Below are 23,626 nucleotides of genomic sequence, written 5' to 3'. Positions count from 1 at the left end.
GTGAGGTCACAAAGTGAGCGTACCCCTCCATGTATTCTTATTTCACTTACTTTGTGAATGTTAGTACCATGCTACCATGGTAACCGTGCAATTACTTTTCTCCAACCAGGAGATCAACCGTGAAAGGAATGTTCTTACTATTGCGTCATCTATTGGAACGAAGTAGATGTATGTATGTATTTTATTTCGTCCTAATGATCATACAGGATGATGTTGGACACGTCAAATTAATACTAAAAACAGTTCTAAAACTAATACATATTTACAAAATAATGCTAATATATATAACATGGTGTATTATACTGACAAATGATTGAGCACTACCACTAAAATTGTCAAATCTTCGCACAACAAACCTAGAATGAATAATTATCTATGAAACCTTTATCATCTACTATTAATAAATATATACGTTCAACTTAACATTTAATAACTGTAAATACTAATATTCAAGATATTCTTGTACTGAATAAAAACAACCATCCATAAGAAATTTCTTTAATTCTTTTTTGAATTTAACATCAGCATTTAAGTGTTTAATTGACCCGGGTAATTTATTATAAAGAAGTCTGCTGTTATAGGAAAAACTTTTTTCAAAAAGAGAACTTTTGTGTCCAAACAGGTGCAAATTAAACCTTCTTCTTGTACAGTGATTGTGAATTTGTTCATTTCTGGTAAATGTTTGGAGTTGTTTATGGACGCAAATCAAAATCTCGTATATATAAATGCATGGTACAGTGAGAATGTTTAGAGTTTTGAAATAAGATCTACGATATTACCGTTATAACGTCAGTTTAAAAACCATGCGCTCTCCTACATATGATATTTCCTGTATGGAGAGATTAAAAGACCAGAAGATTAACCGTGATCTAATTTTGTAACTAGGGTAGTATAAACATGTGTGTATCAGTGTTATTGTTTGTGCTGTGACAGCTAGCCAATAGAGATAAGAGTATCCACGTGTGTGACCTTATGACATCAACATTCATTCACAGCATTATCCCGCTTCGTCTGAGCCCCCGAAGACTTTCTCGTGGTTGGAGTACAGTATAAACTGCGTGTGCATCGCAACTGCTGCGCTCTAGCAGACACTCGCTTAAACAGTCCATGTGATGCGACTGTCAGTAATGTACGCAGAAGAACGTGTTTGTCATTATTGGGAAGAAGCTAAGTTTCGTATTGTGGAGAAAAGTTCTACAAAATGCAGAACAAATTGTTCTGTGGTTAGATGTATCATCACATATAGAAATTGTCCTCCTGGGACCAAGTTTCTCGTATTCCCGAACAGGAGGTAGCACATAATTAGGAGGAAAGCTTGGATTGCGGCATTAAAATGAGACACGATTGATGGGAAGCCATGGAAGCCGACACATATTTAATGTGTTTGTAATCGGCATTTTATGGGCTGAACACCGACAAGAGATCCTGATAGTCCTGGTTATATACCAAGATTATAATATATGAATCCAAATTACATCCGCCCAGCACCAACAAAGAGAGGAGAATCGAGCTAGGTACAAGAGTCGAAAACATAAGACCTGATAATCGACGTAAGTGATACAGAATTATATTCCTTGCATATTCAGTACACAGACAGATGTAGTGATCATAAGTAGTGGAATTGGTGTGAATATGTTTCCTTCTCTGCGAAATAATTGTGAAGCAGAAATCCAGACAACCTGTCAATGTCTCGTGTAAATAAGCAGACAATGACTGACACTGGTTTCAAAAGAGATTGTGGTGTTAATGCAGACTTTGTAGATAACATTCATTTTGTGGGTGTAGTTCAGTGAAAGAAAACGAAACAGAATATTTTTTTTTAAGTAGGTTATTTTACGACGCTGTATCAACATCTAGGTTATTTAGCGTCTGAATGATATGAGGGTGATAATGACGGTGAGATGAGTCCGGGGTCCAGCACCAAAAGTTACCCAGCATTTGCTCATATCGGGTTGAGGGAAAACCCCGGAAAAAACCTCAACCAGGTAACTTGGCGCGACCGGGAATCGAACCCGGGCCACCTGGTTTCGCAGCCAGACGTGCTAGCCGTTACTCCACAGGTGTGGACAACAGCATCTTCTTTCTTGCCATGTTTCATATCCTATTATCCTTGTTACCTTCTGTCAGTAAAGCATGCTATCTTCTTTCTTGCCATGTTTCATATCCTATTATCCTTGTTACCTTCTGTCAGTAAAACATGCTATCTTCTTTCTTGCCATGTTTCATATCCTATTATCCTTGTTACCTTCTGTCAGTAAAACATGCTATCTTCTTTCTTGCCATGTTTCATATCCTATTATCCTTGTTACCTTCTGTCAGTAAAACATGCTATTACTTCTATTAATGAAATGTGAACTCAGTATTAGTTTTGCAGCTCTTGGCGTTAGATAGATAGATAGATAGACAGACAGACAGACAGACAGACAGACAGACAGACACTTGTTGAGCATTCGTCTTCCATAAAACTTAAATTTTCATCTTTTCTTTTTCTTTATGTGTCTCTTTCGTACCTTTCCGGAGTTAGTCGAGATGAGGCAGTCTTTTTCTTGTAATCTTTTATAAAAATACTGGAAATGGTATGCTAGTTTTGGGGGTGTTCTATCTCGTTCCCAATAAAATGAATACCGCAAATTCTTGCTGCGGGCGTTGGTTTCCAAGGTGAACCATCAGCACTTGAAATCAAGAATTAAATATCGATATGAATACATTAAAAATAACTATATTATTATTTATTGTTGCTAATGTTATGCATAATATATATGTAAAGAACTCAGTAATTATGTATTATTTGAAATTTAAATGATAAATTCCTGTCGTTAACTTAATGGTTATTTATAGACATAATACTATATACATTCTATTTTTTATATCAGGCCTAGTATATAATAATACTATGGTTATGATTAGAAGCAGTGTAGCCTTATTTAATTTCGTCTGCGTACTGCATGGATCCACAATTAGCGTCGTTGCGCGTCAGTTTTCTGTTTTGGGAATGAATAAAAACAATATCGGTTGGCGTGTTCCTATAAGGCAGACGTCTCAGTAGGGCCTCCTTGGAGCACTTCCTCCTCTCTCTATTTTTTTTTTATGTAAAAGTGGAACAAGATGCGTGAGTAGTTCGTGTACCTCTGGAAGACGGCATTGACCGCGACGTTTGAATCAACATCTGCAACCACTACGATGTTGTGTCCATCTCCGAGGAAAGGATGTCCTTATTACAGCAAATGTATGTATGAAGAAATAAACGCTTTTATAGGGAAAGTGAAATTGTGGGAGTCGCAAGTTTCAGTGTGTAACTGTTACCACTTTATTAATCTAAAATTGTTACCTAATTTGAATCAGAACTAGTGTAACAAATATAATGAAGTACTGAAGGACTTGAGAAAAGAATTTCAGACCAGATTTAAGATTGTTTGTGAATTTGTAAGATGTTTTGGTTATTTTTAATTATTGAAAACTTCACGAACTATGATGAAAGAGTGATGGAACGGAGAAAATTCTCTCCGGCGCCGGGATTTGAACCCGGGTTTTCAGTTCTACATGCTGATGCTTTATCCACTAAGCCACGCCGGATACAACCCCGACGCCGGTTAGAATCGTCTCAGAGAGGGCGGCCACTAGAGGGAACCCAAGAGATGGAGCTTAATCTGAGACGATTCTAACCGGCGTCGGGGTTGTATCCGGCGTGGCTTAGTGGATAAAGCATCAGCACGTAGAGCTGAAAACCCGGATTCAAATCCCGGCGCCAGAGAGAATTTTCTCCGTTCCATCACTCTTTCATCATATGATGACGCATAATATCTGCATGGAAATATCATATGTACTTCGGTACATCAAAATATATATGATATGCGTAATAAATCACTTTGTGATTTAAGACGGCGCCCATACCGTCGGATCCCGGCCAACCAGTCACTCATTCGAGTGCACCTCAACACATGTATGGACTTCGGTCCTGCGTTCATAGACATCTATGACGTAGTGGAGAGGGCGGCCACTAGAGGGAACCCAAGAGATGGAGCTTAATCTGAGACGATTCTAACCGGCGTCGGGGTTGTATCCGGCGTGGCTTAGTGGATAAAGCATCAGCATGTAGAGCTGAAAACCCGGGTTCAAATCCCGGCGCCGGAGAGAATTTTTCTCCGTTCCATCACTCTTTCATCATATGATGACGCAGAATATCTGCATGGAAATATCATATGTACTTCGGTACATCAATATATATATTCACGAACTATATTATTTAACTATTATTGTAATTAATATATTAATATTGACGTATCACAAAAATACGTACTTTAACAACCAACAAGTTTAATTGTAATTTTGTTATTATTTAATTGAATTTTATTTCATTAAATATAGTGTAAACTTAAAAAAAAAAGAGAGATACCAAAATCCATTTACTAGAAATGAAGTATTGTTGTTGTTTAGTCAACTGTCCGAAGACAGGTCTGAACCTCACAAGTGATACCAACAAGGCACCACTTAAAGACAACTAGGCCAGGAGATAATGGGGTAAGGTGGCCAGTTCCTTATGCTTAAATAATTACGTAACATGTATGGTTCTTCATGCTTCGGATGTCTTATTTTTACTCATTGATATATCATCAGAAAATAAATTTATTATTATCATTATATTATTATTATTATTATTATTATTATTATTATTATTATTATTGTTATTATTATTATTGCAAACTACTTAAGTAATTTTATTCCTTCCGAAAATAACCGTCTATTGTGACAGTACAACTCAAAAGTGCAACTTTATGGAATTTCTCTCGCGACAGTTACAACTTAGTTCGCTCATGCATGTAATATGAATCAGCGATCGGCTATCTTCGGGTACTGCGCTTATCTCTTCAGCTGACTACGCTATCTACATTTGCTCTCTGTAACAACTTTCATGCATTGACCTTGAGACACCTGCTATAAGCATTACTACACTCAAGAACACAGCAATTTGCATTACCTTTCCGCTTTTTAGGATCATCCATATTTCTAATCGTTTAACCTGAGATGTTAAGTATATTCATACGCTTCAAGTACAACTCTATCGCTGCTGTCCTGCAGTTAGTAACAACAGTCGCCACCAGAGGAGCTTGCACGGTGCTTATACTGGTCTGTGTAACGTTAAATAGTTGTTGGTGTAGCTCTCGGACCAGAGCTTCAAACAACATATGAATCCTCTAGATTCAAAACCCTCTGTATCCATTTTCACAATTTGTTGGGAAAACAGTATTTTGTAATACAGTATTATTGTTATGTATAATTTGTACTGTTTCATTCCTAATAGCATATGTTAGGTGTATTAAATAATAAAATATGCTACTGATGGCAATAAGCATAAAGAAAAACATCCTAAATTAATATTAAATATGCACATGGAGGGTTTTGAATCTCAGTTATTGACATAGTGGATTTTGAAACTAACTTTTGTAAGAGTTACAGATATGGAGGATTTTGGAACTCATGCAGAGAACTTAAAAATACTGCCATTAGTATTAGTATTATTGTTGTTATTAGTATTATTATTTACATCATCATAATTGTTGTTGTTAAGCAATACCATTTTCAACTCTTATGAGAAAACAAAACCACTGTTCTTATGTAATATAAGAACTTGTAAACATAATATTAAAAAATGAAATAAATAAAAAAACCACTGTTCTTATGTAATGTAAGAACTTGTAGACATAATTTTAAAAAACTAAATCAATTTAAAAAAAAACCTTTTCTTATGCAATGTAAAAACTTGTAAACATAATATTCAAGAACTACGTAAATCAATTCAAAAACCACTGTTCTTATGTAATGTAAGAACTTGTAAGCATAATATTCAAAAACTAAATTAATTTAAAAAACCACTGTTCTTATGTAACTTAATGTAAGAACATGTAAACATAATATTCAAAATGTAAATCAATTCAAAACAGCATTAACAAAAAGAACTGAAACACTTTCTACACAATGAACACTGAATCACTTTACACCATTTCAGAGTGACATTCTTCATCATTGTCAGCATCATTGAATCCCTCTTGTAGAGCATTTCATTATAGAATTCGAGACTGTTAATAGCTTTTCAATCGCTACCATAGTGTTTTGTTGACAACTTTCCCACATCATCTACTTTATTCGGATTGTTTGATGCAGTCAGGACATATTGGAGCTGGTTTGATGTCTGCTACTGTTTTATTCTTCTTTGTTATGTACTTGGCCACACCTAAATCACTTCTCCCTGTACTTTTACATTTTTTAATGTTTTTGTGATATAAAATCTTTTGCGTTGATTAAATTTGAAACTCCATGATGCAGTGTTCTTGAAAGAAGTACATACTTCAGTCTTCCAGTCATAGACTGGCACTTCATTTATTTCCCAGTCTGTGTAAAGTGCCACGAGAATTTATTATTGTTTCATATACTGCAGGTTCCGCTATAATTTCTCTTTTTCTGATCACCTTTCCTATTCGTGCAAAAACCCTATCGGGGGGTATAAATGAGTGACTTACAACCGGAAAAACTATTTCAACTTTTTTATATTAACGGGGGCACCTGTGTAAAGCCATTTGCTCACCATGGCAGTCATACTTGTGTTTTTATTTTGGCCTCCACAGCCATCTGCTATAAGCCTCAATGTACCTACGCCTTGCATATTTGTATTTTTAAGTCTATGATTCACACAACTGGCTATTTGATTGGACCCCTTTGGGCATTCAGTTTCATTCCAGCAGTAGCAGTGAACATTTTCCTTGGACAGAAGACCCTTTGAATTTCCATTTACTGTAGTGAAATTGTAGAAATTATACTGCCTGCTAAAATAAGCAGCCTGATCAGAAAGTTTTGGCAGTATCATATTTTTCTGACATTCATAAGATATAATTAACAACCCTTCTTTCTCCTCACGTAACAAATCATAAAATGCTCCTGCCTTCAAACTATGCACTCTCTTCTCTGTGATAAGATTTTGCTTCTTTTTGGGATTGGTCTCCATTTTCAATCTTTCTCCTAATTCTGAACAAACAGAGCAAACATCAGTTCTAGGGCTTCCAAAACCGACACTGTAACTTGTACTCTGCGAAAAAACATTCCTTCACTTTTAGAGTATTTTCAACAGTTGTGTTGTACAGTCGCTATAACTTTTAATATAAATATATTATAATATCAATTTTTGTTTTCCACCTGTGCTTATCTTAATAACTAAACTAACTAACTTTTAATGTAAAGTTCTGGTGGCTAATATAATCTGCTCTTACTTTTCCTACTACGGCAATAATGAGGTTCTGTACACTTCAATGATACAATAAACTTGTCTATTGCGTCCCGACGCGATGCATTGTTGAAACTTCTTTTGTGTCCCCTTCTGGTTTCTCATGCTGCTTCACGTCCATTATTGTGTGATCTTCTTAGTACACCTTGAACACGATCCTTCTTTAATCCTAGGATTCCAAGAAATGCCTCCCTACATACAGGGATACGTGAACCACATGTTTGCTTTCGGACATGATAAGTGAAGGTTAGCTTCCTTTTTGATTCTCCCATAACCCTCCGCTTTGGTTGTGTACTGATGCAGTGACTAATTATGAAATTATCTTGCTGAATTTTGTTTCATGAAGTATCAAAAACTCGATTGAACTTCATAATATCTGCCATCCCCAATGTTAAGCATTTGAAAGCCTTGGTATTGTGTCTACATTTCGGATATATAGATAGACAAGAAGCAGAATATCTGAAATTGAATAAAGTTAAACCAATTTCATTTCATGATCTATGTATCCTGATGACGGCAGAAATAGCAAAGAACAGGCTACTATTTTAAGCGTACTCAACTCGAAAACCAATATAAGAACTTACCTTTCCCACTTTTCTATAGATTTTTTCCACGTTTCCGGTTGCCGCAGTCTTTTCCTGCCTCTTCCTGGAGTAGCTTTAGCAACATTACAGCTTTCATCACTCATTTCTCATTTAATATTTCCAAGCAAAGTACAGTATCACACTGAATACTGTTTACACCGAAAACAAGAATACAGTCTCCATAAGAATAGACAAAATGGCCAACACGTGATTTTAAACTTCCTTTACATAAAGTTACAATTCTGTCGATTTGAAATATTTTCTTTGAAAAGAAATCTATTTTTCTAATGGCACAACAATCAAATGTATAAAAATTAACAGTCAGCAGTAAATAAGCTCTACCTTTCCTCACCATAATATTATAATGAATCAACACAAATGTCAGAGATTGGCAACACTTGCAATGAAGGCAGTCATCATTAATATGGCTTGATTGTCATTGGCTAATGTACGTAGAGGATTTTGAAAGTAATATAAGATGGATAGAAGGGGATTTGAATTTCACATCGATTTTTGTTGTGTTATTTAAATGGATTTAAGAAGATTTCTAATCTCACGGTATTCTTATTCAACATTATTTATCTAACGGCATACAAATGTCAATTTTCACATAAGTGGCGTTTAGGGGCTTTTGAATCTAGAGGATTCATATAACAGAAGCATGTGCGCCTAGGACGAACTAAGGAGGAAGGCACTTGCGCGCGCATCATATTCTCGCTGTTTCTACGTCTTTCCTGTAGCTCCGAGAAACGAGCAAGCGTTGCGATACTTGCGGTGTGCAACCTGCGGATGGTATTACGCCTATACAGTATTCCAAAAATCAAAATAAATTTTAATGTACATAACGCCATTTTGAGAAATGTACATTCTACGAAAATATTGGGCTTGCGCAGCAAGCATAGCATACCCGGAGAAATCGCCCCTGCCTAGTACTTTGCTTCTATTTATTACGAGCGTATCACGACCGATCTTATCTCACTCGAGGGTGCGACATTCGACCGAGTTCAAGCGAGCGATTTAACACCAATGCAGCACTCTGACCTGTACTAAATATGTACCAAATTTTCATGTAAGATATTAGTTACCGACATGGTTAGAAAATTGAGAAGAAGTGTTTATCAGCTGCACTGTTTCTTTAAATCACTTTTAATTAGAGAATACTTGTTTCAGTTGTGATGGATTGGATCAAGATGGAACCTGAGGTTGACTCGTTGGACTTACAACCACATGATAACACATATGAAACAGAAGAGAATAAGGCTTTATCAGAGGTAAACTGAAAACTTCACTGTTTTTGGTAATTTCATAGAAGACGGGAAAAATCCAGGATGGCGGACGAAAACTACCAAAACATATTGCCAACTATGAACCTTTAAATTACACTAAACAATTTAAAATCAAGACGGACAAAATCCAAGATGGCGAACGAAAACTAACAAAAGAAATTGTAAAAATTTGAACCTATAAATTACACCAAACAATCTAAAATCGAAGCTAAAAGATTATAAACACAGTCATTACTTACCTAACCAAAGAAAATTCAATCGTTACTGACGTCTTCAACAATACTCATTTCACTCCCAGTATATGATACGGGCTTCAAACCATTCTTCCCATATCCAGGATAAACTTTTCCAATGTCCCGTAAAAACACTTGCAAAATAGCATTAGGAGTGGTATATCCACGAGCCTTCAGAGAATTCACATAAATAAATTGAAAAAATGTACATTTCGTCCTTACACCCAGGCCTACCTTCTCGTTTAATACTGCTCTTCAATGATTTCCACAATCTTTCAATATTTTGAGTATGTATACACCTATCATCTTCTCTTACAAATTCTAACGAATGATTTACAACCTCGTGCACATAACCCTCCTTCATCAGTTCTCTGTAAGCCTTCCAACCATCATTTATTATCTTCGTCCCTGGCAAAATGAAAGATTTTATCAGTATCTTTATCTCGATTACCTACTCTCGTGATGAAACAGTTCCTACTCTCTCTCTCTCTCTCTCTCTCTCTCTCTCTCTCTCTCTCTCTCTCTCTCAATTCCTCCAAAAACCCATATCTGGCGCTTTTCACTACGTGTTAAACTTCCTCTATTAAATTTACGAGTTACAATGTGAGATTCATCAATCTCCACAATTTTTCAAAATCCACCAATAGGAATAGAATTATTAACACTAATTACATAAGCCACCTCCCTACAAAAGCCATAATAATCTAACACAGAATTAATAGTCGTGCTGATTTCATATGCAGCAGCTTCTAGAGTTAAACCATGCAACCAACAAAAAATTAAACCAATACTTTGATGTACATTCAATTTCGCAAAACTGAACCACGTATTCACACAAAATGAAGTTCTTTTAGAACACTTATGACATCTTAGTCTATAAGGGAAATTCACCAGATCATTCCTCGAAACCACACAGAGTTTTCTTCACCACAATCCACACAATTCTTATTCTCGAACGACAGAATTAAACCAAAATCAATACAAAACTTTACACTCTTTTCTATATTAACGCATCTCTAAAAAATATCATAAATAGACAGAGTTTCAATCCCTTCGGCCATCAGACAAAACATACAACGTACAATCTCCAACATCAAACCCCCACAACGTACAACGTACAACCTCTAACTTCAAACCCCATCAAACCGACTACAACTCACAACTACAACCAATACCACAACTCTACTGTATAACCTATCAAATTAAAAAAAAAAAAATCACGGCGACACCTAGTATAAAAACCTAGAACTAACATACGAAAATCCCTAAAAATCACTAACATTTAACTCTAAATTTACAAAGTTGGTAGTACTAACTACATCCAACCAAGTGCCCGTCTTCAATGAAAATACCCTGTTGGTATTTTTTCTAACATAGGGAGAAGTGCAGGCATGTTCCACTTTATATTGAGTAGATCAAGTTAGAGTAGATTCCCAAGACGTAATTAGCTGTTTGCAATAATGTGTCATTATTTGGACTGGTGACATGAATTGCGTGTGGATTTCGAGTCTGGATATAGGAAGCAGTTTTGACATGAAGGTCGCTAGTCTGTGAGATCAGTGCTCACCCTGTTTACTGAGAGAACAGAGCTGTGAAGTCCAGGTAATGATATGCGTTACTATGTAGTTAACTTGTGAGTTGTGGTTGAATGCTTAATTCAATTTGACAATCTTTAAAAATTATTAAACCACTTTTGGGCAGTAAAAAATGTCCAAGGATGATAAACGTAGATCTGAAATGAGGACCAAATTGAGGAGTGAGCAAACATTAATCAAATTAGTTTTCGTAAGTGGCACCAATAGTAGGCCTACTGGCACAGTTGAAAAAGAAGAAACCTGAAATATATGCAAATATTCCTTTTTATGATAAGAGGTTTATTTGTTTTACTTTATTATTGTATTGTAAATTTTTGTAGCTCAGATGAATGTTATTCAATTGATCTTTTTAACCAGCATTGACTCTGATGACTGCTGTTGAAGGAGATGTGGACATATAGGCTACAGTGTTTAATAAGACATACATTGTCAAAGTGAAATAACTTGCAGCTTTGCAGATCGAATTGTTAATATCGAGTATAATAAAAAAGTGTAATACCATATCGGCGGGATGTTTATAGTTTTCGAAAAAAAAAAGTTTTATCTTTTTTTTTTTTTCCGTAAACTTTAATGTCGTCGTTGTGGATAATTACTGTGCATAGGCTCTTGATTTCTGTCAATACCAATAGCGAATGTAATAAAGAATATTTTTTTCCTTTGTCGTATTTCGATAGATTGGACGGTTTTCGTGTAAATTGAATAAAAATTATGCAGATTTGTTGCGTGACTAACAAGACTACATGTGTCAACTGAGAGCAGCTGTTGTCGCTCGACTTTCTTTCGATATGAGTAATGGTAGTCAAGGTCGTCTTGTCCCAGTATTACCACAGTCTACTATATACAGTCATGAAGCTTGGGATGATTTTTTGCAAATATCGTGGTAGTTGCTAGCTGCTTGGAGCGCTGTGAGTACTAGGAACAATAGACTGTGCCACAGCTATCATGATCTAATACAGGCCATAAGGCAGACCATGGAACTCGCTTAACCCGATCACGAAGCGCAACGTTTCAACCATATAAATTAGTTGGAATGCGTAAACAGTAACATATGTTTGTTTAAAATGTAGTGTAATTCCATTAATACAATTTAAAACAATGATTATGAGACCCTTCAGACATAATATACTAGCGAGTTAAGATGTAATATTATTTATGGTGTGAAAATTACGTTGTTCGTATGTGTAATACCTGCCTTTATTTCGATTAGATATTGCGAAATTCTTGTACATTCATTTATGCACGATTCAATAATGTTCAATTGCAACGCACGGATATTTAGATATGTTGAAATTATAGGTTATGTTTACTGTACGAGTTGCCCCTTTCTGTCGAAATTTAGTGATCTCCAATGCCTTGCCATTCATATGAAAATTATAGGTTATGTTTACTATATTTAACTTATATTCCTAAATTCGCAATCATACATTATACAGAGTGATTTATATAGAACTGACACATTTCTTTCATTAATTGTTTCAAAACGAATTGTGCTAGCAACAACTTATTATACCTAAAATGTAGAGGAATTTTGGGAGATTATTTACCTCTATAGCAAATGTTGAAAATGTCCTCCATCCTGCATAAGGCACAACTCAACACGTCGTTCCATGTTACTGGCCACTCGTTGGAGGACTCTGTTGTTAGCTTGAATCTCCTATGTGATGTTGTGCTTCAGATCGTCCAATGTCTGGGGACGTGTGGCGTAAACCCTGTCTTTTAAGTAACCCTATAGAAAGAAGTCCGGCGTTGTCAAATCCGGAGATCTCGGTGGCCACAGGTTCCTGGAAATTATTCGGTTGTCACATAACCGGATAAATGGAACCATGCTTCATCTGTGAACCAAGTGATGGACAATATGGCAGGATTTTGCACAATGAACGTCTGAAACCAACGACAATAATTCAATCTTTTATCCTTATCTGGTTCCTGTAGCTGATGAACAACCGTAACCCTATATGGCTTTACGCTGTCTGACACATTGAGTAGGTGTACCCTGTCTCCTGCGACAAACGTCTTAATGATTTTTTGGGTGACTGCTCCAGTCGTGCTCTTATGTCAACAGCAACCGTGGGAAGCCTAGATGAACGATGCTTGCCCTTGTCACTCACCAGAGATCCAATTGTTTCCAATTTGTTTACCAGTCCCAGTATTGTGTTTCTTTCGGGAGGATTGCGAACACCAAATTCTCTCTGGTATGCCCTTTGAGTAGCTGTGGCCACCGAGATCTTCGGATTTGACAGTGCCAGACTTCTTTCTATGGGGTTACTTAAAAGACAGGGTTTACGCCACACGTCCCCAGACATTGGACGATCTGAAGCACAACATCACACAGGAGATTCAAGCTAACAACAGAGTCCTCCAACGAGTGGCCAGTAACATGGAATGACGTGTTGAGTTTTGCCTTATGCAGGATGGAGGACATTTTCAACATTTGCTATAGAGGTAAATAATCTCCCAAAATTCCTAAACATTTTAGGTATAATAAGTTGTTGCTAGCACAATTCGTTTTGAAACAATTAATGAAAGAAATGTGTCAGTTCTATATAAATCACTCTGTAATTAAGCATAATGTCATGTAGTTAGTTAGTTATGTTTTATTTAACGACGCTCGCAACTGCAGAGGTTATATCAGCGTCGCCGGTTGTGCCGGAATTTTGTCCCGCAGGAGTTCTTTTACATGCCAGTAAATCTACTGACATGAGCCTGTCGCATTTAAGCACACTTAAATGCCATCGACCTGGCCCAGGATCGAACCCGCAACCTTGGGCATAGAAGGCCAGCGCTATACCAACTCGCCAACCAGGTCGACAATGTTATGTATGATACCCCGGACATTCAATTTGTCTTTATTTCAATACTAAAATTGAGAAATGAATTATTGTATTTATCTACTACTTAATGAAGTAACACAATTGTACGCACACTAATTTGATAAGAGTGGTATGATAAATGTTTTGTCTAAAATTAAGGAAGGTAGATGTGCTAAATTGAAATCACAATATAAATTCTTTTTTATTAAACCTCAAAAGAGCTTTCATTTTAAACTTGAACTGTTAACGTGAACAGATTATGTTAACATGTAAAATTCTCTTCACATTAAAATAACACAGTCTTGTAATTATTTCTGCAACATATTATGCAACAAGAAGTAAACGGAACTTATAACACATTACAGTAAATAAAGCTTAGCAATGATAAGCAATAAAGTTATAACATAATATTACACTGAGATCCATACACTGAAATAGAAAACCCGAACAAACATTACGGCCTGGTCTAGATCGAAAAACATTGACTGTGCCGTATTTCGCATTTTTGTGAAAAGCTATGTAAACTGTGAAATGTTCGTTATCGGTTGTAATAAATGTAAATGGCTAAAATACAATAATTTGTATAATAATATTGGACAAGGAGACGTTTGTAGTACTGTAAATTGTAAGAAAAATAGGTTAGAGTTATCCTTCTTCCGAAAGATCCAGGAAGGTGAGTTTATAGAATATAATATATATTTTATGAAAGTAATATATAAACCTTATGTATTTCATATGTCAATAGTGGAAGGAAGGTGTTAATTTTTTTTCAAAAGAACACGATATCGAAAGTACAATACATTTTATCGTCTGCTAGGGAAAGAGTTTGTGATGAGGCGCTAGTAGCGATCTTGGTGGTGAGCAACTATCTATGGATGCATATTGCAACTGTCTAGGTTTGCATATTTAGTAAGTATTAAGCTTCCTGACTGTATATACTAGACTGTGGTATTACGTTATCTTCCGATCTTAAGTGAAGTTCGTACTACCATTCAATTTAGCGTATCGCAACTGGCATGTCGCTCTACATGCGTATGCAGAAAGATTTCCGGTAGGGTATTAAATATTGTAGATAGTAAACTCTGTGGTTGTGAAAGTGTTAGTTGAAAATAGCAAACATACGTGTCAAAATATTGGATTAGCTTACCAAGTGAGTACCCTCTCTAAGGCCCGTAACACACTTGTAGAGTTTTCACCAGCGAGAAAATTAATACATTGATAACATGGATTCAAATGGGCGTCCACACACTGGAAGAGATTCTCGCTCAAGGCAAAAACTTCGCGTGAGTTTCTCGCTGGAATCGGTAGCTCAGCGAATTTTCTTGACACATTTATCAAAGATGTTTGACATTTATACTTTTTATGACGATTGAATGTAGAAAAAGAGATTACAGGTGGCGATGAATTGTATTGTTTTTATTTGAAAATGAGGAAAGATGGCTGATAATTGCAGTCAGAAACTTATCGAACTTGTACGATGTCACCCGTAGGCCTATTTATATGATACACGGGATGGAAACTATAAAAACACGAAACTTAAAGAAGAAATCTGGAGACAAATATCTGATTATCTGAAAATAAATAGGGATATATTTTATTTTGATGAGATTTAATAGTATTGATTAAACATTTGAAATAATGTATGTATACAGTATGTAACCATATTGTTCATACAGTTATATTGTTATTAAAAATAGACAATTTTGTTAACGAAAATATAATTTATTTTAATGGGTTAAATTAAAATATGAAAAAACAGTATCTTCTTTTCAGGATATAAAATAAATTTCATCAAAATTTTCAATTCACTATAAATAAACAAAGTAAAAAAAATGTGCACATTTTATGTAACTTTTCTGTTCGTACATCTGTACTTTTCTAAGTCTTAATTGCCAACTATTACACAAAATTAATATCTTGTAACACATTCTTTGGCTTTAATAACTTCCTCACATCTTCTTTTCATTGAAGAGACAAGATTCTTGCAAATCTCTGGGGTGATATTCTGCCATTCTTCTGCCACTATTCTTCTGAGCTCCGGATTGGATGTTACCTTGCTATTTCGTACCCTCCTTTTCAAAATTGGCCACAATTGTTCGGTAGAATTTAAATCCGCTGATTGAGGTGGCGTTTTGAGTTGATGGGGAACGTTCAAAATGAGCCAGGTCTTGACTATTTCGGCAGTGTGTTTAGGGTCATTATCATGTTGAAATATATAACTACCCTGGAAGCCCATTTTTTAGCACTTTCACTCAAATTTGTCATAAGAATATTCTTGTACATCATTTTATCCATAATTCCATCAATGAAGTGTATGTTTCCGACTCCAGAGCAAGACATACAGGCCCATATCATGATGGAACTACCTCCGTGTTTTACAGTAGGAATAGTATTTTCTTTCCTGAAGGCAGAGTTTGCCTTCCTCCACACTCTGTTGCAACTATCTGAGCCGAAAAGATTTATCTTCGTCTCGTCGGACCATATTACACGATCCCAATAGTCCTCCTCTTTAGAAACGTGTTCGTTTGCAAATAGAAGTCTTTTTATTCTATTTGACTCACTAATAAAAGGTTTCTTACGTGGTACCCTGCCATGATATCCGTGTTTCCACAATACACGACGAATGGTCTGGTTAGACATTTCTTTTCCTATAGTGTCTTGCACTTGTGAACGCAGTTTTTCAACACAACCTAGGGTCACGTCGAATTTGTTGTACAATGTATCTTTCGTCCCATTCATTTAATTTTCTTTCTTTTGGTTTTCGCCTCAAATTCTTCCAAGACCCTTCATAATTAAATTTGTTTACAATATGCTGAACTGTTGAATGTGTATGTCCAACAATTTTACTTATTTCCCTTAAAGATTTGCCTTTAAGGACAAGTTGAATAATAACTTTCTTCAGATCTTCTGAAAGTTGCTTTCGCTTCGCCATCTCGTACAGTATTGTCATGCTTGCAAGGTAAAAATGTAAACAAGGGAAGCCACAACTCAGCAGTAGCAAGCACGAACCGGTTAGCGTATTTTGAAACAGTGAGATAGGGCAAGACTTGTAAGTATACGAACAGAAAAGTTACATATCGAACACAACGAATAATGAAGATTTCTTTTTTAAATAACAACAAATGTTTTAAAGATACATTATAATTAAATATAATAGCGAATATTATGAATAAACTGCACGCGGTTATATACGTGAAGAAGAAAACAAAATTGTTATCTTATTTTACAGTTAAAACGGACGTTATCACAAAAATAGGGGCTGTACGAATAAGACTATTATATACTGTATGTCTTAACAGTTCATGTAATTTTAATCGGGATATAGCAAAGCATTCTCTATCATATCATGATAGGCAAAAAAAAAAAAAAAAAAAACTGTGGTCCATTGGACCTGAAATAACGCCTAAACGTATCATCATTCAAATCGAAACCAGTGTCCAAAACTCGCCCTTATTTTCGTAAGATACAATGTGATTTTCAGATATTTCTGGCTTTAATTTTAGGCCTACTTCTTCTTTTCATGAACAAACTATATTCATGTAACTCCATTTCCTCATCATCTGAATACTCAGATTCAACAAAGCGTTCGTACCTAATTTGTAAAGTACGCCAATATACTTACAAGTTATATATTTAAGTACGACAATATACGTAAATACATAACCTATAATATTTCCCCCAACGAGTGATTACTATAATCAGAAAAATGCTTTCTTCATGAAGGTAGTGCATAGATGATCATAGCGAGGTGTGATCTGTGATAGCGAGAACTCGCCAAGTGTGTGGAGGAGGCTTTTCCCCTCTTTCACGCTGGCGAAAACTCTGCAAGTGTGTTACGCGCCTAAAGGGGGTTCTATTCGCAGCACAATAGGCCTTTGCACAACATGGGACATCATGGCTATATTATTTATTCATTCATTCATTACACAGCGCAGAGATATTCATAGCTGTCTGCTAGCTGGTCTATGACATGGGCAGTGTAATTCCAACATTTCGCAATCGGGGTCGATAAACAAACGAAATTGGTAACAAGGAAGAGGAGGTCTTAAATTTGGTCGAGAAAAACCTGGACTGAAGCAGTCGCTTGATTTTGCAATATGTAGCCTTTTGTTTACTTCTGACTTCGGATGAGTTCAATGACTTCATGAGGAATCTTGGGCATTGCGATGTTGCCAGCATGTTTGAACTTTCTATTCAGTTATTTAATTAACCATACACTTAATCTCAAAACGTATGATACATTTTTTGTTTATTTCATGTAATCTATCCTAGGGTTCTTTCGCTTCCACTCTGTATATCAAAATATTGTTGTGAGGTTGGTAAAAGAGTAAATAATTGCAATCTCTATGCTTAGTAACAATTTAATTTCGATTGATATTTTCAAATTTTGGTACTAGTGATATATGTTTAAAATTCCACGTTGTATTGTCCTAAATAACAAAATGTCGTACCGTAAACTGGGGTAAACAGGATCACATGTGGTAAAGTGGATCATATATGTATTGTTAGATAAGTCAGCGCCACATGGATCACACATGCAAAGAATACTATTTTTAGTGGCATTTATAGAAGAACGGTTTTCTTTGCATGTGTGATCCATGTAGTGCTGACTTATCTAAGCAATACACATATGATCCACTTTACCACATGTGATCCTCTTTACCCCAGTTTACGGTACTCGAAAAGACTGCCGCACTTGGGGTAGGATAGAAATCAAACTCTTACACTTATTATGTTTTTATGTAAGCTATTTTCCGAAGAAACACCTCGCCTGTTATTATAAATCGTTGCTTCTGTTCTGTAAGATTTTGGTTTCCATTCTGTATTCAGTTTTCTTCAGATTTTAGTAGCAAATGACTGCCAGGCAGAAACAGATTGATGGCTAGTATACATGAAACTAACTTATTTGAAGTTATTTCTTGAGATGTCTGTATGTTCTGTAGGAAAGAAATTTATCGAATCTGCAAGTGGGGGGCATGAAGACAGAATGCATGGACCACAGCTGTGATCTCACATCGGATGTAAATGTTGAAGACACACCGGTGCCTTTTAGCTTTGCTGTGGTAAAATGTGAAGATGAAGACATTCCAATGCCGATCAGCTCTGCTGTGTTGAAGTCTGAAGTTGATGTAAGTGGCTCACTATCTATTAGAGATAGGATAAACTGTTCTTTTTATGAAACAGTTTCGACTGTAACTGTTTCATGAACGAAACTGTTCCAAAATAACAGTTTCAAAGATAACAGTTTCATAAGAATATGTTTACAACATCAGTGCCAACTGTTCCAACTGTTTGAACCTCTCATCTGCTTCGGGAACATGTTTCAAGGCCCTTGAATCATCTTTAAATCACCTGTTCAGTGCATTATGACAACGAAAGATAGTTGTAGGTTATTATTAAGGGTACAGTAAATAACTACAATTCAAAATAAATCGATTTTAGTAAAAATAACGCATATAACCCTAGGAGAGTTTAATAACGATGACATTATCCGATGATATTTTTCGCAGTATATTAATAATTATCACTATGTCAGGGTACCATGAACACATTCTCCATCAATGGACAGCTAATAATTAGGAGATTTATTAGGGAATTTGATTCGTACAATTAAATTGCGCGATCCTACATAGGCTACTGTTGCACGAAGGCCGGTGGAACATGGATATTATATTATCTACTTTCCATTGGAGGTCAATGATAGTGCTACATGTGGCCTTTGCAAACAGCAAGGAAGAGGAAAACTGTTTATCTCTTGGAACCTTGTGGAACGTTGATATCACTGGAACAATGTAACACTCTTTGGAACAGTTGGAACAGGTTATATTACGAAACTGTTTCGATACGAAACAGTTTCAACTGTGAAACAGTTTCAAATAAACTGTTCCAGCTTTTTTTTACCCATCTCTACTATCTGTACTTTACAGTACATTAATTGAGAATACTATTAATTTTTCTCATATTTTCTCAACTTAAACTGCTTTCATTTTAGATTTGAAATAAACTAGTAATTCACAAACATATATTTCTGGTAGACAACAGACAATATTCTCGAAAGCATGGGAAAACTTATTCTGCCTAGGAAAGGAATTTCTTTGTAACTTTTCAATGCTTGGGAAAGTAACCTTCTCTTCATTATTTACTCACTTTTCCAGCAAGATTTGTGCCATCTGAACAGAGTTCAAGAGGAACAGAAAGTGGAAGTATCATCAGAGGAGGATGAAGTGTTCTCTGAAAGGTAAGTGTAATGTGCTGGTTATGCGTCTTTCAGTCTTTCATAGCTTCAATTAATGATGACGTAGGACAAATTTTATAATGTATTGTACGGTTTTGTTTCTCATATATTTATATAGTTATTCATATTCACGCCTCACCTTATTTTGGTACTGAATTATCATTACCATATGTCCTGCTTTACAGTAAAACTCCAACTATCCGTCACCCTATTAACCGATTGTCAGATTATTCGACTTTTTTTTGCTACAGAAAAAATATGAAGTACTGTACAATATGTTTGTAGGTAGTTTTCCAAAAGGAATGCTTTGCTGTCGGCAACAGAAATAGTTACTTGTAAAATAGTCATTACCTGCTTTCAAAGAAATTACCTCAAGAACTTTCACAATCCCGTGTACCATTCAGACCTTATCTTTACTATTAGAGTGGCAGTTATGCAAAATGTCTTCCATAATTGTCAAAGAAAACGTATTGTGTTAATTAATGAAAAAAATTACAAATATTTTAGAGGTTTGAGAAAGGAGAAACTGTGGTTAATGTTGCTTCAAAGTATGTGAGTACAACTGAAAGCGATTAAAAAAAAAAGATATGTAAATCTCCAACATGGGACTTCTAGTGTTCTTGTATTTCCACTTAATTTATGAATAGTACATTATGCAACGAGGCTATAATGGTAGTAATTAAGATGCGAGTATGTTTGTTTATGAAACGAGCGCAAGCGCAAGTATTCATGTTATGGTTATGTGAGGAGCGGAACTGACCTGAATTGTGATATGTGCGCAGACGCGAAAGTATTGATTTTTTCCGAGGCACGAACGTCACTGACCTTGATATAATGTAAAGAATAACATGAACATTAGGCTTGATATAACCTGGAAATTGATTTAGAATTGAAAAACGAGATGACAAATTGAATTTATTTGAATATTATTTACAATTAACGCTAATTATTATAGTAACAGAACATAACCTTCTGCGACAGTATTGGATTTCCAGCCTCCGTGACTTTTCGCTAATTGTCTTTCGATTGCATATCCGAGAATAATTGATAATGGTACAATGGTGATTACTCATTGGCTGAACAACTGAATTATAATGAATAGGTGTACTTTAATGAGGCGTATTAAAGTGCTAAGGGCTACTACCAGGTGTATAATTATTACATTTCGGTATGGCCGAGCTTAAAATCTTTTATGATACGGATTATCCGACTTTTTCGATTAACCGTTCAGTCCACCCCCTTCATTACCACGGATAATAGAGGTTCTACTGTACGTATTTTTCTGCTGTCCTTTGAGAATCATGATCTCTTGTAGTGTGCGATCAGATATCACTACTTTAATTCTCATTATTGCTATTGCATTTGCAGTCCCTGTGCATCATGCTAGATCGCTCTGTTCGTGCTGTGCAATTCGACCACTGTGAATGTTGCCACATGTTTTACATTTTTATTATAATGCTGACATAATGTAACAATGACTAATAGAGCACTATATCCCTAAGCAATGTTGGCAAGAAGCAGTGTTCTTTTCGGATTTTGTTATAATGACAGCAGTTCTATATAATTTGTTCAGTGCATCATTTCGTCTTGATACATCAGGAATATTTTTATATATTTTATTTAAAATTGGTTATATAACGACGCTGTATCAACTACTAGGTTATTTAGCGTCGATGAGATTGGTGATAGCGAGATGGTATTTCGCGAGATGAACCCGAGGATTCGCCATAGATTACCTGGCATTCGCCTTACAGTTTGGAAAAATTTCGGAAAAAACTCAACCAGGTAATCAGCCCAAGCAGGGATCGAACCCACGCCCGAGCGCAACTTCAGACCAGCAGGCAAGCGCCTTAACCGACTGAGCTACGCCGGTGGCTTATTTTTGTATGTTTTAATTCTCATTGTATCATTTTCACCTCTTCATTACGTTTACCCTTATTTAATATCTTTATTTGTTATGCTATCTAAATGCATTATTTACACTTGCCCATGAAGAGTGAAAAATGTTAGATATTTAAATCAAATACAGTAACCGGAACTTCACTTGTTTCCTTATTTCATTAGTGTCTTTTATTTCTTATTCTTGGTCACTTGAAAACTGTTGTTTAACGCCTTTAGCATTGTCATAAGTATCATCAAACGTTCACTTGAGAAAAATAATGCCCCTTGGTCTGTAAACATATTTCTGTTGGAGTATTCACTACAGTAAAATCCCTTGTATCCAGCACCCAAATAACCGGCAATACCAAAACAACAGCACTTTTGGCTAGGTCCAAAAAAATTAGTCGTTCATGTGAAAGGGAAGAGTCAGAAGAAGATGTGAGTGGTTTTCTTGAATCGCACATTCCGCATATTGTGCTTCTCTTTACATTGTTCACGCATGAAAATATAGACTGAAAACCCCGTTATGTCCCTGGAGTAAATCGGGTAGCATCGGTAAGTTGTCACTTAGGCCTTGCAAATAATGCGCAAAGACAATATCTTTAAATTTACCACTTGAAGTCGTCCGTTTCGAAGGGGTGTTGGATGAGTCTAAATAGAAAGTGTGAAATTTTCTGTTCCTACAGTGCATAGGCGCCGACATTTGAAAATCTTGGGGTATGCTCATCATGTTAACTTTAAAACTCATAATTACCCCCTATATAATTATAGTAAATGAATCGGTCCATACAGAAAGGGCTTCAGTCACACATTTCAAAAAACGAGATATAGATGGAAATCATATCTTTATGGGTGGCTCCATCGGCCTGTGCAGAAAGGTATTCAGTCCAATGTTTGGAAAGATAGAAACTGAAGCATCAGGCTCAGAGTTCTATGCAGAAAGGAATAGAGTAGGCATTTACAGAATGTTTTCTTGAGTGTTCTCAAAACTAGGTCTAATGGACTAAAGCCCTTTCTGTATGGAGCGATTCAAATGTAAATGCTACAAAATTAACTTAAAATACATGATCACTCACCTAAATAGGGAGAGACTGCAACGTGCTCCTCCTGACAGTTGTTTTGCTGATGAATTCGTTGATTAGAGGTTCCAGGTTCAGTTCCCTTGCAAGATCAGAATGGATGTTCAATAATGCTGCATGATTTAATCGGTCTTGGTTTTTGGTGGCTCTGGTGTAAGTTTCCAATCTTCGAAGTGGAGAAAATGAAAGTTCTGCAGTACACGTGGATACAGGTATCGTTAAAAGAAGTCGCAATAATTTTACATATTCTGGTAACATGTTCTTCAGAGCTACACACTTGTCATCCTCTGTCCTACCCATATATGCACTACACTTTCAAAGCTATCTAGTGTAACATTATGTTGTTTTACCACATCCAACAAAATATCTCTGTGAAGAGTCAGTCTAGCATAGTCGAAATCGTCAAGTAACGCAACTACTATCTCCTTTGCCTAATAAAAACTGTTCTATTTTGACAAGGTGCGACATTGTTTCGGGCGAAAATCTGCTTTTAAAGCTGTTTACAGTTTGATCCACTACCTCAAAATATCAAATTCGCAACTTTTCTTGAATATCTGATGAATTATGCTTGTCACCACCTCCTAATTTTAATGGTAATTTTCTAGGGCGTGAAACAGTGGAGAGACTTAATTGCAAAGCATCACACTTTT

The 23,626-nt window shown here is 35.9% G+C and overlaps 1 protein-coding gene and 1 non-coding gene across 4 annotated transcripts in view; both read left to right on the top strand.

Annotated features, from left to right (window-relative positions):
* The window catches only part of LOC138693174 (zinc finger protein 391-like), a 73,156-nt gene that overhangs the window by 392 nt on the left and 49,138 nt on the right, over positions 1–23,626 (top strand). For all 3 annotated transcript variants that reach the window (XM_069816887.1, XM_069816888.1, XM_069816886.1), the window contains exons 2-4: positions 9,028–9,128; positions 18,725–18,910; positions 19,937–20,019. In XM_069816887.1, coding sequence (XP_069672988.1) covers positions 9,033–9,128; positions 18,725–18,910; positions 19,937–20,019 — 365 coding nt within the window. In that variant the 5' untranslated portion in view covers positions 9,028–9,032. The remainder of the gene's footprint in view (positions 1–9,027; positions 9,129–18,724; positions 18,911–19,936; positions 20,020–23,626) is intronic.
* TRNAY-GUA (transfer RNA tyrosine (anticodon GUA)) lies at positions 4,060–4,131 on the top strand. The gene has a single exon. It is a non-coding gene; the product is annotated as a tRNA-Tyr (tRNA).

The sequence above is a fragment of the Periplaneta americana genome, chromosome 17, assembly GCF_040183065.1.
Source record: "Periplaneta americana isolate PAMFEO1 chromosome 17, P.americana_PAMFEO1_priV1, whole genome shotgun sequence".
Taxonomy (NCBI): domain Eukaryota; kingdom Metazoa; phylum Arthropoda; class Insecta; order Blattodea; family Blattidae; genus Periplaneta; species Periplaneta americana.
Note: the sequence above shows the minus strand (reverse complement) of the source record. Positions and strands in the feature narration are given on the sequence as shown.